Below are 16,584 nucleotides of genomic sequence, written 5' to 3'. Positions count from 1 at the left end.
ATAACACTGCCCCAAACTACATCACTGACCTGATATCCATCTACCACCCAACACGCACTCTCTGCTCCTCACAAGACCTCCTACTCTCCAGTTCCCTGGTCTCCTCCTCCCATGCCCGTCTCCAGGACTTCTCCAGGGCTTCCCCCATCCTCTGGAACTCGCTACCCCAATCCATCAGACTGTCACCTACCCTCCCCACCTTTAGGCGCACCCTGAAAACACATCTCTTCAGAGAAGACTACCCAGCCCTCACCTAATTGCTGATATCCTCCGCTCTTCCCACCACTCCATCCCCCACAGCTATTTCCTCCTGTACTATCCCCTCCCTCCTAGATTGTAAGCTCCAAGGAGCAGGGCCCTCGAACCCCTCGTGTATCGCATTGTATTGTTATTGTACTGTCTCCCACTATAATGTACAGCGCTGAGCAAACTATTGGCGCTATATAAATACTGAATAATAATAATATCATGACTCAAATCGAAACCTTTATTACTACCAAAATCATTTTAAAAATCCAAACAATTAATAATGAATTTATCGTAGAATTTGTCAATAAAACCTTCTAGTCTTCTTCTGCTGGCCTATCCTAATAACATCCCACATGGACCAATACATATATATAGGTCCATTAAACTTTGTAGAAAATATTTGATAGGAACATATGGTGGGAAGAATTGTATTAGGGATAGTGAGAGGTAGGCAGGGCTTTCCTTTTCCTCAGAGAATAGGGGCAGGTACCCCTTGTCTCCACCCCCTACCAACCACCGAGCACTTTCCCTTGGTTCCACCCCCTACCCACCTACTACTTCCCCTTTTAGAGAATACAGAACCAAGTATCACTTGCGGTGCTAAGTAATTTGTATGGAATTTGTTAATGACAACAGTAAAAGCACAGTGGCTAAATGGTTATCACTTCTGCCTGGCAGGACTAGGGTTGTTGGTTCAAATCTCAGCCACGGCACCTCCTGCCTGGAGTTTGCATGTTCTCCCTGTGCGGGTTTCCTCCGGGTACCCCTGTTTCCTCCCACACTCCAACAACATGCTGGAAGGTTAATTAGTTTGTTTCTAAATTGGCCCTAGTATATGAATGTAAGTTAGGGACCTTAGGTTGTACACGCTTTGAGGGTTACGGACTGAATGTACAATATATATGTAAAGCGCTGCGTAAAATTGATAGCGCTATATAAGTACCTGAAATAAAATAAATAAAGTGGTAAAGTAGATCATCCACAGCCAGCAACAATAGATTCCCCCAGTAGTTTAAGACTCCCTCAGCAACAAAATACCTCCCAGCAACAATGGGCCCCAACTAGCAACAATAGATTTCCAGCAGCCAGTATCAAAAGATCCCTCCCAGCAACATAAGACTCCCCCCAGCAACAACAGATTCCCCCAGCAGTCAGCACCAATAGACCACACAACCAGGGGTGGACTGACAACTCATGGGGCCCCCAGGCAATAGGAGATCATGGGGCCCCTGTGTCTTTGCCCAAACTCAAAAAAGCCTATGAAAAAGGTACCAGGGGCATCTCATGGGACCCCCTACTGACCCTGGGCCCTTGGGCAGTGCCCAAGTTTCCAAATGGTCAGTCTGCCCCTGCACACAACAACAAAAACCACCACCAGCAACAATAAATTTCCCAGCAGCTGGCACCAATAGACACCCTCCCTCAACAGTAGGTCAATCCCAGCAACATAAGGTCCCTTCCCATCCAGCAACAATAGATTTCCCAGCATCAGTAGACAACTCCATCATCAGTGGATCACTCCCAACAACTATTGACCACCCCAGCAACATAAGACTCTCCCCCTGCAAAAATAGACCTCCCTTTGACAATAGCTCTGCCCCTGCAACAATAGATCCTCCAGTAGTCAACAACAATGGACTGTCCAGCACACCTTACCATTACATACATTTAATGCTGGAAGTGCCGAAACTGCATTTAATCGTGTTCCTGTTGCAAAAAGCCTTGGAGGTAAGTATATACATCATGTATAAACATCATTCTCAGTGAAGACACCTGACCTGTGACCATTCCACATGCCTGGAGGGGGGCTTCTGCAGATAACAAGAGCAACCATGATTCATATAGACTCAAAAGTCCAACACAAAGGGCACAATACAGCATATCCAATCCTTTCATGTCATCTATTAGTAAAAGAAAGCAAAAAGAGCATCAAACACTAAGATGATGTGTTACGGGAAGTCTCCCAAGGGTATTCACACTCGTTCTTGTGTATGGGCTCCCTTTTGTGAAATTTTAGTCTCTGGGAGTTTAGCTTTCCAGCTTGTACTGCCAGTTAGTTTCTGCTTCCTCAGGTGTGGGGCAGGTTCTGACACCTCCTGAGGGTGCAGGTGGGTACTCTGACAGGAGTTGGGATATGGTGGTGTAGTCAATGATGGACCAAGAGAGAACATTTTTTTCTGCCTGAGTGGAATGAGGTCCCTGTTCTAGAAAGATGCAAAGGAGTCACCCTTAAGCTTCTTCCCTTGGGGGTAAGCCAAGAATCTTCCCCTCAGAGAAGTGGAGCCTTTATAACTGGAGGACCAGAGTAGAAAAGGAGCTGAACTGAATCCCTCACATAGGCAGTAGATCTAAATCAGGCCAGCCAGAGAATATGAGATGATACATGGGTTAACATTGTTATGCAAAAATAATTATTGTTAAAGGACAATATCGGACTGAGTCTCCCAATATTCCCATGGATAGAGAGGGTAAGCCTATATCTGGGGGAACAAAGACTTTGAAAACTGGCACTCATTGTGAAATGGGAGGTTGGCCTAGTGAATAAGGTCTTGCCAACATGACTGCAGTAAAAAGGGTCTCCTGGTTAAACCGTGTGCCATATAACCTGGGCCCCCCATGCCTTGTGGGTCCAGCCTTGGGATCCTTATGAATGAAACCTGAATGCACTGAAATCTAAGGGACCCTTTTTGTGGAAGTGAGAGTGTTTCCTTGTAAAACCCGTAGGCTGTGGATCTGGGACCATCATCACCTAGAATTGTGAGCAGATGTTTAGAAGAACTCACAGCTAGGGGGCGCTACAAGCTGAACCTATATATGACTCATTGGATACTCTTGGGAGACTTCATATGACACCCCATCTTAGTGTTTAAGCCTTTTAATTCTCTGAGCTTTCCTTTATATCTCTAAATAAGTGGCACACAAGGGTAGAATCGTTCCCCTTGTGTTGTACCACTTAATACATTTTAATTGTGGTTGTGCTTAGTATCAACGGCAATCCCTCTCCAGGCATTAGAAAGGATTTCAGGCACATATGGTGACAACAAATTTTATTGACTTGGATTGATGTTTATACTTTATATATATATACAGTATACTTACCTCCAGCTATATCCTGAAGAAGTAGGCTGCTGGTCAAATCAATGTGTAGTCATTTAATGTTTGTCCATCAAATGTTCCTATCAAATGTTTTCAACAAGATTTTAACCATGACTCATGTCTCAATTAGAGATGAGCGAAGAAATGAAAAATTCGATTCGACTGATTCGGCGAATTCGTGGACAATATTCGATTCGAGTCGAATAAATTCGCTGTGAATTTAACTTAAAAAAGGGTGTTTCTAGGCTTCAGAGAGACTTAATATTAGTGCAGAACACTGTACCTTTAATTTAAATGCCCTTGGAGTCTGCTGGGGAAGAGAAATAATACTGTCTGTCAGTATGACATGCAGATGAGTGCCGTCGATCTTAGAATCACTGCACACTTCACTCCTTTGGCCAGTCACGGGGCCAAAACCAGTGTTTGGAGCCACAGTGTGGCGGTGGAGGCAGCAGCAATGGGAGGCCATACAGCAACCTATGACAAAATGGAAACCAGCAGGAGCGTGAGGAGACCTGAAAGTGGCACATGGCAGAGTGGGAGCAATGGGAGGCGGTACAGGGACCCAGGTCACACTGTGGGCCCAGCAGCAGCGTGACCAGGCGGTACGGGGGCCCATGGCCGATATGGGGCTTGGTGGCACCTATGGAAGGCCTGTAATCTGCCAGCAACCTATGACAAAATGGACAACCGCAGGAGTGTGAGGAGATTTCAAAGTGGCACATGGCAGAGTGGAAGCAATGGGAGGCCGTACAGGGACCCAGGTCACACTGTGGGACCAGCATCAGCGTGAACAGGCGGTACGGGGGCCCATGGCCGATTTGACCTCATTCATCCCATAGTCCTGCCGACTCACGAATAGCGTGGCCTCCTCAAAGGGCCTGAGCAAGCGCAGGTGTCACACATGAGCTGACAATGGCTGACATCTAAGTTACACAGGGAGTACCTTTATCCGCTTTTAACATCAGGAAATCTGTGATGGCCTTTAGCTGTTCGTAAAGGCGGTCTAACATATGTAGGGTTGAATTACACCTTGTTGCAACGTCACAGCATGAGGAGTCGGTACGGGGGCCCATGGCAGATTACATGTCTGGCAGCAGCAATGGGAGGCCCGTAATCTGCCAGCACCCTATGTCAAAAAATTTAACACACCAGCAGTGTGAAGAGACCTGAAAGTGGCACATGGCAGCAGAGTGTGGCGATGGAGACAGCAGCAATGGGAGGCCGTACAGGGACCCATGACAGACTCTAGACTTGGCAGCAGCATGAGGAGGCGGTATATAGGGGCCCATGGCAGATTAGGGGCCTGGCAGCAGCTATGTGAGGCCCGTAATCTGCCTGCACCCTATGTCAAAAAATTTAACACACCAGCAGTGTGAAGAGACCTGAAAGTGGCACATGGCAGCAGAGTGTGGCGATGGAGACAGCAGCAATGGGAGGCCGTACAGGGACCCATGACAGACTCTAGACTTGGCAGCAGCATGAGGAGGCGGTATATAGGGGCCCATGGCAGATTAGGGGCCTGGCAGCAGCTATGTGAGGCCCGTAATCTGCCTGCACCCTATGTCAAAAAATTTAACACACCAGCAGTGTGAAGAGACCTGAAAGTGGCACATGGCAGCAGAGTGTGGCGATGGAGACAGCAGCAATGGGAGGCCGTACAGGGACCCATGACAGACTCTAGACTTGGCAGCAGCATGAGGAGGCGGTATATAGGGGCCCATGGCAGATTAGGGGCCTGGCAGCAGCTATGTGAGGCCCGTAATCTGCCTGCACCCTATGTCAAAAAATTAAACACACCAGCAGTGTGAAGAGACCTGAAAGTGGCACATGGCAGCAGAGTGTGGCGATGGAGACAGCAGCAATGGGAGGCCGTACAGGGACCCATGACAGACTCTAGACTTGGCAGCAGCATGAGGAGGCGGTATATAGGGGCCCATGGCAGATTAGGGGCCTGGCAGCAGCTATGTGAGGCCCGTAATCTGCCTGCACCCTATGTCAAAAAATTTAACACACCAGCAGTGTGAAGAGACCTGAAAGTGGCACATGGCAGCAGAGTGTGGCGATGGAGACAGCAGCAATGGGAGGCCGTACAGGGACCCATGAGAGACTCTGGACTTGGCAGCAGCATGAGGAGGCGGTATATAGGGGCCCATGGCAGATTAGGGGCCTGGCAGCAGCTATGTGAGGCCCGTAATCTGCCTGCACCCTATGTCAAAAAATTTAACACACCAGCAGTGTGAAGAGACCTGAAAGTGGCACATGGCAGCAGAGTGTGGCGATGGAGACAGCAGCAATGGGAGGCCGTACAGGGACCCATGACAGACTCTAGACTTGGCAGCAGCATGAGGAGGCGGTATATAGGGGCCCATGGCAGATTAGGGGCCTGGCAGCAGCTATGTGAGGCCCGTAATCTGCCTGCACCCTATGTCAAAAAATTTAACACACCAGCAGTGTGAAGAGACCTGAAAGTGGCACATGGCAGCAGAGTGTGGCGATGGAGACAGCAGCAATGGGAGGCCGTACAGGGACCCATGACAGACTCTGGACTTGGCAGCAGCATGAGGAGGCGGTATATAGGGGCCCATGGCAGATTAGGGGCCTGGCAGCAGCTATGTGAGGCCCGTAATCTGCCTGCACCCTATGTCAAAAAATTTAACACACCAGCAGTGTGAAGAGACCTGAAAGTGGCACATGGCAGCAGAGTGTGGCGATGGAGACAGCAGCAATGGGAGGCCGTACAGGGACCCATGACAGACTCTAGACTTGGCAGCAGCATGAGGAGGCGGTATATAGGGGCCCATGGCAGATTAGGGGCCTGGCAGCAGCTATGTGAGGCCCGTAATCTGCCTGCACCCTATGTCAAAAAATTAAACACACCAGCAGTGTGAAGAGACCTGAAAGTGGCACATGGCAGAGTGTGGCGATGGAGACAGCAGCAATGGGAGGCCGTACAGGGACCCATGACAGACTCTAGACTTGGCAGCAGCATGAGGAGGCGGTATATAGGGGCCCATGGCAGATTAGGGGCCTGGCAGCAGCTATGTGAGGCCCGTAATCTGCCTGCACCCTATGTCAAAAAATTTAACACACCAGCAGTGTGAAGAGACCTGAAAGTGGCACATGGCAGCAGAGTGTGGCGATGGAGACAGCAGCAATGGGAGGCCGTACAGGGACCCATGAGAGACTCTGGACTTGGCAGCAGCATGAGGAGGCGGTATATAGGGGCCCATGGCAGATTAGGGGCCTGGCAGCAGCTATGTGAGGCCCGTAATCTGCCTGCACCCTATGTCAAAAAATTTAACACACCAGCAGTGTGAAGAGACCTGAAAGTGGCACATGGCAGCAGAGTGTGGCGATGGAGACAGCAGCAATGGGAGGCCGTACAGGGACCCATGACAGACTCTAGACTTGGCAGCAGCATGAGGAGGCGGTATATAGGGGCCCATGGCAGATTAGGGGCCTGGCAGCAGCTATGTGAGGCCCGTAATCTGCCTGCACCCTATGTCAAAAAATTTAACACACCAGCAGTGTGAAGAGACCTGAAAGTGGCACATGGCAGCAGAGTGTGGCGATGGAGACAGCAGCAATGGGAGGCCGTACAGGGACCCATGAGAGACTCTGGACTTGGCAGCAGCATGAGGAGGCGGTATATAGGGGCCCATGGCAGATTAGGGGCCTGGCAGCAGCTATGTGAGGCCCGTAATCTGCCTGCACCCTATGTCAAAAAATTTAACACACCAGCAGTGTGAAGAGACCTGAAAGTGGCACATGGCAGCAGAGTGTGGCGATGGAGACAGCAGCAATGGGAGGCCGTACAGGGACCCATGACAGACTCTAGACTTGGCAGCAGCATGAGGAGGCGGTATATAGGGGCCCATGGCAGATTAGGGGCCTGGCAGCAGCTATGTGAGGCCCGTAATCTGCCTGCACCCTATGTCAAAAAATTTAACACACCAGCAGTGTGAAGAGACCTGAAAGTGGCACATGGCAGCAGAGTGTGGCGATGGAGACAGCAGCAATGGGAGGCCGTACAGGGACCCATGAGAGACTCTGGACTTGGCAGCAGCATGAGGAGGCGGTATATAGGGGCCCATGGCAGATTAGGGGCCTGGCAGCAGCTATGTGAGGCCCGTAATCTGCCTGCACCCTATGTCAAAAAATTTAACACACCAGCAGTGTGAAGAGACCTGAAAGTGGCACATGGCAGCAGAGTGTGGCGATGGAGACAGCAGCAATGGGAGGCCGTACAGGGACCCATGACAGACTCTAGACTTGGCAGCAGCATGAGGAGGCGGTATATAGGGGCCCATGGCAGATTAGGGGCCTGGCAGCAGCTATGTGAGGCCCGTAATCTGCCTGCACCCTATGTCAAAAAATTTAACACACCAGCAGTGTGAAGAGACCTGAAAGTGGCACATGGCAGCAGAGTGTGGCGATGGAGACAGCAGCAATGGGAGGCCGTACAGGGACCCATGAGAGACTCTGGACTTGGCAGCAGCATGAGGAGGCGGTATATAGGGGCCCATGGCAGATTAGGGGCCTGGCAGCAGCTATGTGAGGCCCGTAATCTGCCTGCACCCTATGTCAAAAAATTTAACACACCAGCAGTGTGAAGAGACCTGAAAGTGGCACATGGCAGCAGAGTGTGGCGATGGAGACAGCAGCAATGGGAGGCCGTACAGGGACCCATGACAGACTCTAGACTTGGCAGCAGCATGAGGAGGCGGTATATAGGGGCCCATGGCAGATTAGGGGCCTGGCAGCAGCTATGTGAGGCCCGTAATCTGCCTGCACCCTATGTCAAAAAATTTAACACACCAGCAGTGTGAAGAGACCTGAAAGTGGCACATGGCAGCAGAGTGTGGCGATGGAGACAGCAGCAATGGGAGGCCGTACAGGGACCCATGACAGACTCTAGACTTGGCAGCAGCATGAGGAGGCGGTATATAGGGGCCCATGGCAGATTAGGGGCCTGGCAGCAGCTATGTGAGGCCCGTAATCTGCCTGCACCCTATGTCAAAAAATTTAACACACCAGCAGTGTGAAGAGACCTGAAAGTGGCACATGGCAGCAGAGTGTGGCGATGGAGACAGCAGCAATGGGAGGCCGTACAGGGACCCATGAGAGACTCTGGACTTGGCAGCAGCATGAGGAGGCGGTATATAGGGGCCCATGGCAGATTAGGGGCCTGGCAGCAGCTATGTGAGGCCCGTAATCTGCCTGCACCCTATGTCAAAAAATTTAACACACCAGCAGTGTGAAGAGACCTGAAAGTGGCACATGGCAGCAGAGTGTGGCGATGGAGACAGCAGCAATGGGAGGCCGTACAGGGACCCATGACAGACTCTAGACTTGGCAGCAGCATGAGGAGGCGGTATATAGGGGCCCATGGCAGATTAGGGGCCTGGCAGCAGCTATGTGAGGCCCGTAATCTGCCTGCACCCTATGTCAAAAAATTTAACACACCAGCAGTGTGAAGAGACCTGAAAGTGGCACATGGCAGCAGAGTGTGGCGATGGAGACAGCAGCAATGGGAGGCCGTACAGGGACCCATGAGAGACTCTGGACTTGGCAGCAGCATGAGGAGGCGGTATATAGGGGCCCATGGCAGATTAGGGGCCTGGCAGCAGCTATGTGAGGCCCGTAATCTGCCTGCACCCTATGTCAAAAAATTTAACACACCAGCAGTGTGAAGAGACCTGAAAGTGGCACATGGCAGCAGAGTGTGGCGATGGAGACAGCAGCAATGGGAGGCCGTACAGGGACCCATGACAGACTCTAGACTTGGCAGCAGCATGAGGAGGCGGTATATAGGGGCCCATGGCAGATTAGGGGCCTGGCAGCAGCTATGTGAGGCCCGTAATCTGCCTGCACCCTATGTCAAAAAATTTAACACACCAGCAGTGTGAAGAGACCTGAAAGTGGCACATGGCAGAGTGTGGCGATGGAGACAGCAGCAATGGGAGGCCGTACAGGGACCTATGACAGACTCTAGACTTGGCAGCAGCATGAGGAGGCGGTATATAGGGGCCCATGGCAGATTAGGGGCCTGGCAGCAGCTATGTGAGGCCCGTAATCTGCCTGCACCCTATGTCAAAAAATTAAACACACCAGCAGTGTGAAGAGACCTGAAAGTGGCACATGGCAGCAGAGTGTGGCGATGGAGACAGCAGCAATGGGAGGCCGTACAGGGACCCATGAGAGACTCTGGACCTAGCAGCAGCATGAGGAGGCGGTATATAGGGGCCTATGGCAGATTAGGGGCCTGGCAGCAGCTATAGGAGGCCCGTAATCTGCCAGCACCCTATGTCAAAAAATTAAACACACCAGCAGTGTGAGGAGACCTGAAAGTGGCACATGTTTGAGGCATGATTCATGGCGGATTTAGTCAGTTGTGTCAGGAACTGGTGGTTTGAAATCCAGACTAATCCACGCCTGATTCATTTTCACAAACGTGAGTCTCTCCACACTTTGGGTGGACAGTCGTGTCCTCCGCGGAGTTACAATACCTCCTGCCGCACTAAACACGCGCTCCGATGCCACGCTACTGGCCGGGCATGACAGCCTTTCAAGGGCAAATTCAGCTAGTTGGGGCCAAAGGTCAAGTTTCGTTGCCCAGTAGTCAAGGGGATTGTCTACCTCGGTTGGCAGGGTGCTGTCCAAGTAGGCCCAAGCCTGTTGTTTGAGCTCCTGCTCCAGGTCCACCTGATGCTGCTGCTGCTGCTGCGGCTGGTTAGTAGTTTCCTCACTGCGCTGGTGAAGAAAGCTACTCATCATCGACTGCAGACTGAGGCAGCCACTGCTGGTGGAGCTGCCACTGCTCCTACCACCCCACCCCTCCCCTGCTGCCATGCCAGCGGAACGCGAGCGCACAGGGCCCACAGTGTCTGAGGATGGACGTTGGCGCACAAAGGCAGAGACCAACTGACTACATAGGTGGTTTTTATAGTACGTAATTTTGGCCTCCCTCTCAGCAGGTGTGAAAAAGGCCACCATTTTGGACCGGTAGCGAGGGTCCAACAAGGTGGACAGCCAAAAGTCATCCCTCTGTCTGATGGTTATTATTCGGCTGTCGCTACGCAAGCAACCGAGCATGCTATGGGCCATTTGTGCCAAGGAATGCGAGGGACTCCCTGCCTCCATCTCCACAGCATACTGCCACGGTGCGTCTGGGTCCTCTGTCTCCTCCTCCTCCTCCTCTACCAGATGCTCCTGCTCCTCCACTCCTGTCCGCTGAGTGGAAAAACCACCCATTTCACTCAATAATTCCTGAGCACAAATGTCCTCCTCTACCTCCTCCTCTTCTTCCTGTCCTGCCCCCACAGGGGTCATGTGGCGTTGAGATCTGTGCGCCACGTCTACCGCACCCTGACCAGCCATTGTTAACAGCATTTGTTCCAGGACGTGCAACAGAGGAATGACGTCGTTCATCCCATAGTCCTGCCGACTCACGAATAGCGTGGCCTCCTCAAAGGGCCTGAGCAAGCGGCAGGTGTCACGCATGAGCTGCCAATGGCTGACATCTAAGTTACACAGGGGAGTACCTTTATCCGCTTGTAACATCAGGAAATCGGTGATGGCCTTTCGCTGCTCGTAAAGGCGGTCTAACATGTGTAGGGTTGAATTCCACCTTGTTGCAACGTCGCAGATCAGGCGATGCTGTGGAATTCCGTTCTGCCGCTGCAGCTCAATGAGGGTGTTCTTTGCGGTGTAGGAATGGCTGAAATGCATGCACAGTTTACGTGACATTTTAAGGATGTCTTGCAGTGGGATGGTGGATTTTAGGAACCGCTTGACAACCAGATTGAACACGTGAGCCATGCATGGCGCATGGCACAACCTTCCTTGACGCAGAGCAGACACCATGTTCTTTCCGTTGTCAGTCAACATGGTTCCGATTTTTAGTTTGCGCGGAGACAGCCATCTGTCGATTTCTCTGTTCATTACACTCAGCAGTTCCTCCCCTGTGTGACTACGTTCGCCAAGGCATACCAGGTGCAGCACAGCGTGACACCGTTGCGCCCTGCACATGTGATATGCCGGTCGGGTAATGGGACTTGGCACGGGGGTGGCGGCTGAGGACACGGCGGAAAAAGAGGTGGTAGAGGCGGACATGCTTGCTGGACCAAGGACGTGCAAACGTGGAGGCAAAAGCGTCGTGACCTGTCCAAGTTGCTGGTGCGGCTGTGCCGGCACCACGTTCACCCAGTGGGCCGTAAATGACATGTACTGTCCCTGACCGTAGTTACAGCTCCACACGTCGGCGCTGCCGTGCACTTTGGCAGAGACCGACATGCTCAAAGACTGGCCCACCATCTCTTCTACATGTGAATGCAGGGCTGGCACTGCCTTTTGGGCAAAGAAATGACGGCTTGGCACTCTCCACCGCGGCGCGGCACAAGCCATCATTTCTCGGAAAGGTGCTGAGTCCACCAGTTGGAAAGGGAGGGACTGCAGCACCAGCAACTTGGACAGGAGGACGTTCAGCTTTTGCACCGTCGGGTGCGTGCTCGCAAACTGTTGTCTCTTGGATACGGATTCCAAGAAAGACTGTTGACGGAATCCGAGAAGAGGAGTAGCAGGAGAAGGAGCATCTGAACGAGCGGAAGATGCCAATGAGCGACAACTCCCCTCAGCAGAGGTGTTGGAGCCTTGACTGGCTGATAGAGGGCGATTGACGACGTCGGGTGACGGAGCAAGTAACGGAGCGGGTGATGGAGCGGGGGCTGGGGCAGGCAGAACCGCCGTATGTTTATCACGGTTTTCCCAGGCCACCGAATGGTGACGCTGCATATGCTGACGCAACGCTGTAGTCCCAACATGGGCCCCCTGGCCACGCTTGCATTTCTGGCCACATAGTCGACATACGGCTACGTTTACTTCCTCGGGCGGCTTGAGGAAAAATTGCCACACCACCGAGTAGGAAACTTTGCCCCCGCTACTCTTCACTGGCTGACTGCTACTTCCTCCGTGCGCACCGGCACCACTACTGGCCGTGGTGGTAGGCTGCAGTGGAGCTGGTGCTCTACTCCGTGGACGTTTGGCTCCACTGACACTGATGCGACCCTGCTGCTGTCTCCTGGGCAACCCACCGACTGTTTTGCTCGCTGCCAAGCTGCCACCCTCTTCTCCTGATGATGCGGAAGAAATTGCCTGATGACGACGAGGCTGCCAAGTGCGATCAACCTCCTCATCATCAAGTAGGGTCTCCGCCTCACTACTAGCCCCCTCGGCTGCGTCTGGGTCAGGAGACAGACCTGTCTCTAGACCGGCTACCGAGCCACTCTCCTCGCCAGTACTTGTTCGCTTGGCTGCTGAAAAGGCCGATGTCTCCCCCCGTTCCTGACCGCCCTCTGTTAGCTCTTCCTCACTGTACAGTGGGGCTGAGCCCACAGCATGCGATACTTCGCTTGGTGAGGGAACAGCAAAGGACAGGGGCAGGTAGAGGACACGTGATTTCAGTGGGCTTGGTCCCGGGCCATGCCAACTAACGGTTGTGTCTGACGTACCCACCGACCATTGGCTGTAGGTGTCAGAGGTGACCTGGGAAGAGGAAGACGACCGAGCCAACCAATCAATGACGGCAGGGTTGTCGGTGGAGACACGACCGCTGGATGACACCGGGAGCACTGGCCTCTGGCTGCGAATACTGCTGCCTCGACCCCTTCCTCTGCTGCCACGTCTGCTCGCTCCTAAAACATTGCCTCCTCTGCCACTCCTCTGCATGTTGTCTGACATACTATTTAATTCAACGATTAGGTGTCCCTGAGTAACAATTCTCTGGCACTCAGTAACAATTCTGTCTGTCCCTGAGTATGAATTCTGTGGCCCTGAGTAACAATTCTGTGTCTGTGCGAGTAACAATTCTGTGTCTGTGCGAGTAACAATTCTGTGTCTGTGCAAGTAACAATTTTGTGTCTGTGCGAGTAACAATTCTCTGGCACTCAGTAACAATTCTGTCTGTCCCTGAGTAACAATTCTCTGGCACTCAGTAACAATTCTGTCTGTCCCTGAGTAACAATTCTCTGGCACTCAGTAACAATTCTGTCTGTCCCTGAGTAACAATTCTCTGGCACTCAGTAACAATTCTGTCTGTCCCTGAGTAACAATTCTCTGGCACTCAGTAACAATTCTGTCTGTCCCTGAGTAACAATTCTCTGGCACTCAGTAACAATTCTGTCTGTCCCTGAGTAACAATTCTCTGGCACTCAGTAACAATTCTGTCTGTCGCTGAGTAACAATTCTGTCTGTCCCTGAGTATGAATTCTGTGGCCCTGAGTAAGAATTCTCTGGCACTCAGTAACAATTCTGTCTGTCCCTGAGTAACAATTCTCTGGCACTCAGTAACAATTCTGTCTGTCCCTGAGTAAAAATTCTGTGGCCCTAATAACGTTTCTGTGGCCCTAAGTAACAATTCTCTGGCACTGAGTGAAAATTCTGTCTGTCCCTGAGTATGAATTCTGTGGCCCTAACTAGCGTTTCTTTGTCCCTAAATAACGATTCTGTGGCCCTCATTAACAAGTCTGTGTCCCTGAGTAATGGTTCTCTGTCCCTAAGTAACTTCTCTCTGTCCCCAATTCTCGTTTCTGTGGCCCTAACTCTGTCCCTGTCCCTAGTACAGAGCGGTCTGCCTCTGTTCAATGACTGCAGGCAAATGAAGATTTCCAAAATGGCCGCTATATATACCTCGACCATTACACAGTGCTGGCTGGCTGGCTGCTGATTGGCTGATGCGATCACATGTCGTTGAGGAATGCATTATGGGGCAGCGCGCCTTGTCTGCGCGCCTTCCCCGACATCCCCGCTCCGTCGCCGCACATGTCAGCCGCCATTTTCGGAAAAATTTCGATTCGCGCGTCCGAATTAGGCTGTTTTTCGGATTCGGCACGAATCGAAATTTTTCCGATATTCGACTCGAATTCCACTTCGGATACTTCGATTCGCTCATCTCTAGTCTCAATCTCTGTACTGTACCTCTTTGTGTCTTCATAAATCCAAATCTCTAATTTTCCATCTGAAGGAACAAAGTCAGAAAGAAAATGTTTGTCTACAGCTTCGTGGTTTCTCATCAACCCTAATTTGATGTTCTTACAGCTGGACCTCCCACCCGTAGACAGCATCTCCCACACCATGGTCGACCAGCTAGAGATTGACCCCACTTCTATCGTGAAGGTCCAGAAACTGGGCAAGGGCCAGTTTGGCATGGTGTGGCTGGGACTCTGGAATGGAACCACAGAAGTCGCCATCAAGGAGCTTCAAGGTGATCCCAAATCCACTGCCAAATTCTCCTATGACCCTGTAACCTGCATCCCCTATATTAATAATTTAAATATTCTTCATATACCATAAATCATATTATAATGTTTGTAGCACCACCCACTTAGGAGTTGCTGAGTAATTCAGGTCCCTGTATGGTTTTGCACAGCCAGGCAACACGCATTTTGCACACAGACTTTACTTTTAGGAGGCAGTAACCAGACCTTGAGCTTTGTTTTGAAGTTTTACTAGGAAAATTTAACTTGGATAGGGTAAGGAGTGTATGGGATACCCAAGGAACAGGAACTGAGGACAATCTTCCTGAACTATCCACGGGTCTCTTTAACAGCACAGACTGTCTTGGAGAGCTAGCTAACATCTCCTGTAGTACCACCCCAGAGAATCCTCTCCTCATCCAGCTGTTTTGAGTGTTTCTCTGGGCAGGAGATCCAGTGTCTGCCACTGCAATGTGAACAGTCCTGGGTAAAAAGCTAATCCAGTTTCTCACCAGAGTGCCTCTTACCCCTTACTGGCCTAGGGGGTGTAGAAGTACTTAGTGTCCCTCTTCTGTGCTGCTGATGGGTCAGTGGCTGCTACCAGGACTTCTAGCTGGGCCACTGCTTCCCTACCTCACAGGATGTCCTTTCTAAGAGAGCTGGTGAGGTACATCTTTCCTCCTTTCCGCAAATCTCCTGAAGGCAAGCCCTATCCCCGGGCCTCCTCCCAGGTTCCTGCACCTTAGCCTCTCTTCTCCATCTTCCACCCAATCTCTCCTACTGCTGAACAGGTTCAGAAACTCTTAAAGGTTGTCCCAGCCCCTTTCCAAGCCTCCTGTTGGGGATTGGCAAAGATCCTTCAAGAATCCTGGTCAGTCACTCCTCAGATCCACCCACTGCTTCTAGACCTTTTTTTGCAAAGATCTAGAGCAAGGGGAAATTCCAGAGGGCAGTCTTCAGAGCCTCTCAGCTCTGACCGCAATTTGACCCGTTAGCTATCACACCCAGGCTGCTAATCAGCCCTAACCAGCAATCAGAGTCCCCCTAGCTACCTAGGAGGGTGCTACATATTCATAATACAGTATACTATATATATATTAAAAAAAGAGAGATAAATTCCCTGACCTTGGAATGTTAAAGTCTTTGATATGGCAAGGAAACCCTTATGTGGAGGTCTTTGGGGTAAAACAATGGGTGCTAACTAGCCCTGCATATAGCAATGCAGCCAGGGTTATTTTCTTCAGAAGTCACCTTGTCTGGAGCCTGCCTACCAAGGAGTGAGTGGTTCATTTTGAAAATACAATTCCACAGCTCCATGTGTTTACTTACTTCTTGATAAGCAGACTCCAGACAAGGAAATCACTTCTGAGAAAAATCACCCTGGCTGCACTGTTATATGTGGGGCTAGATAGCACCCAATGTTTCCCCATAAAAGATCCACAGAAGGGGTTCCTCACCTTATCAGAGCCTTTAACATCCCAAGGTCAAGGACTGTGCTATAGGAAAGGCTGAACCTACATGGAAAACCAGCATAAGTGGCACATTTAGGCCATCAAGTCCATATCCAGTGACGTCATATTCCATTGAAAGGAAATGTTACTGTTGTTGTTATTGCTACATATTGTTATGATTGCCCATTTGTTGCTCTTATAAAGTATTGGTTTCTCCTTTGCTACCCTATTATCATTGCCCATTAGTTGCCCGCCTGTTACCTGTACGTTGTCATAATTGCCAATTTGTTGCTCTCAAGTTGTCATGATTGCCAAGTATTTGCTGACATGTTTTCAGGATTGCCTATTTGTTGACTATGTATTCTAAAAATTGCTTGTTTGTAGTTCAGTTATTGGCAGAAATGGCATTTGTTTGCCTATGCATTGTAATTCCTGTTTGTTTACAACAGGGTTCTTCAACCTTTCTAACAAAAATGGCCAATTTACTGTACTTCATACTTTAGGTGGGCTGGACAGTGGCCAGTGGGAATACA

At 50.8% G+C, this 16,584-nt stretch overlaps 1 protein-coding gene across 1 annotated transcript in view; it reads left to right on the top strand.

Annotated features, from left to right (window-relative positions):
- LOC149438564 (tyrosine-protein kinase Src42A-like) overlaps positions 1 to 16,584 on the top strand; it is an 84,738-nt gene that overhangs the window by 33,177 nt on the left and 34,977 nt on the right. Inside the window, exon 4 of the mRNA XM_089659691.1 lies at positions 14,443 to 14,608. Coding sequence (XP_089515817.1) covers positions 14,443 to 14,608 — 166 coding nt within the window. The remainder of the gene's footprint in view (positions 1 to 14,442; positions 14,609 to 16,584) is intronic.

The sequence above is a fragment of the Staurois parvus genome, unplaced genomic scaffold, assembly GCF_062004578.1.
Source record: "Staurois parvus isolate SC_StPar_1 unplaced genomic scaffold, SC_StPar_1.0 ptg001181l, whole genome shotgun sequence".
Taxonomy (NCBI): Eukaryota; Metazoa; Chordata; class Amphibia; order Anura; family Ranidae; genus Staurois; species Staurois parvus.
The sequence above is the reverse complement of the archived record's forward strand: the minus strand, read 5'-3'. Positions and strand labels throughout refer to the sequence as shown.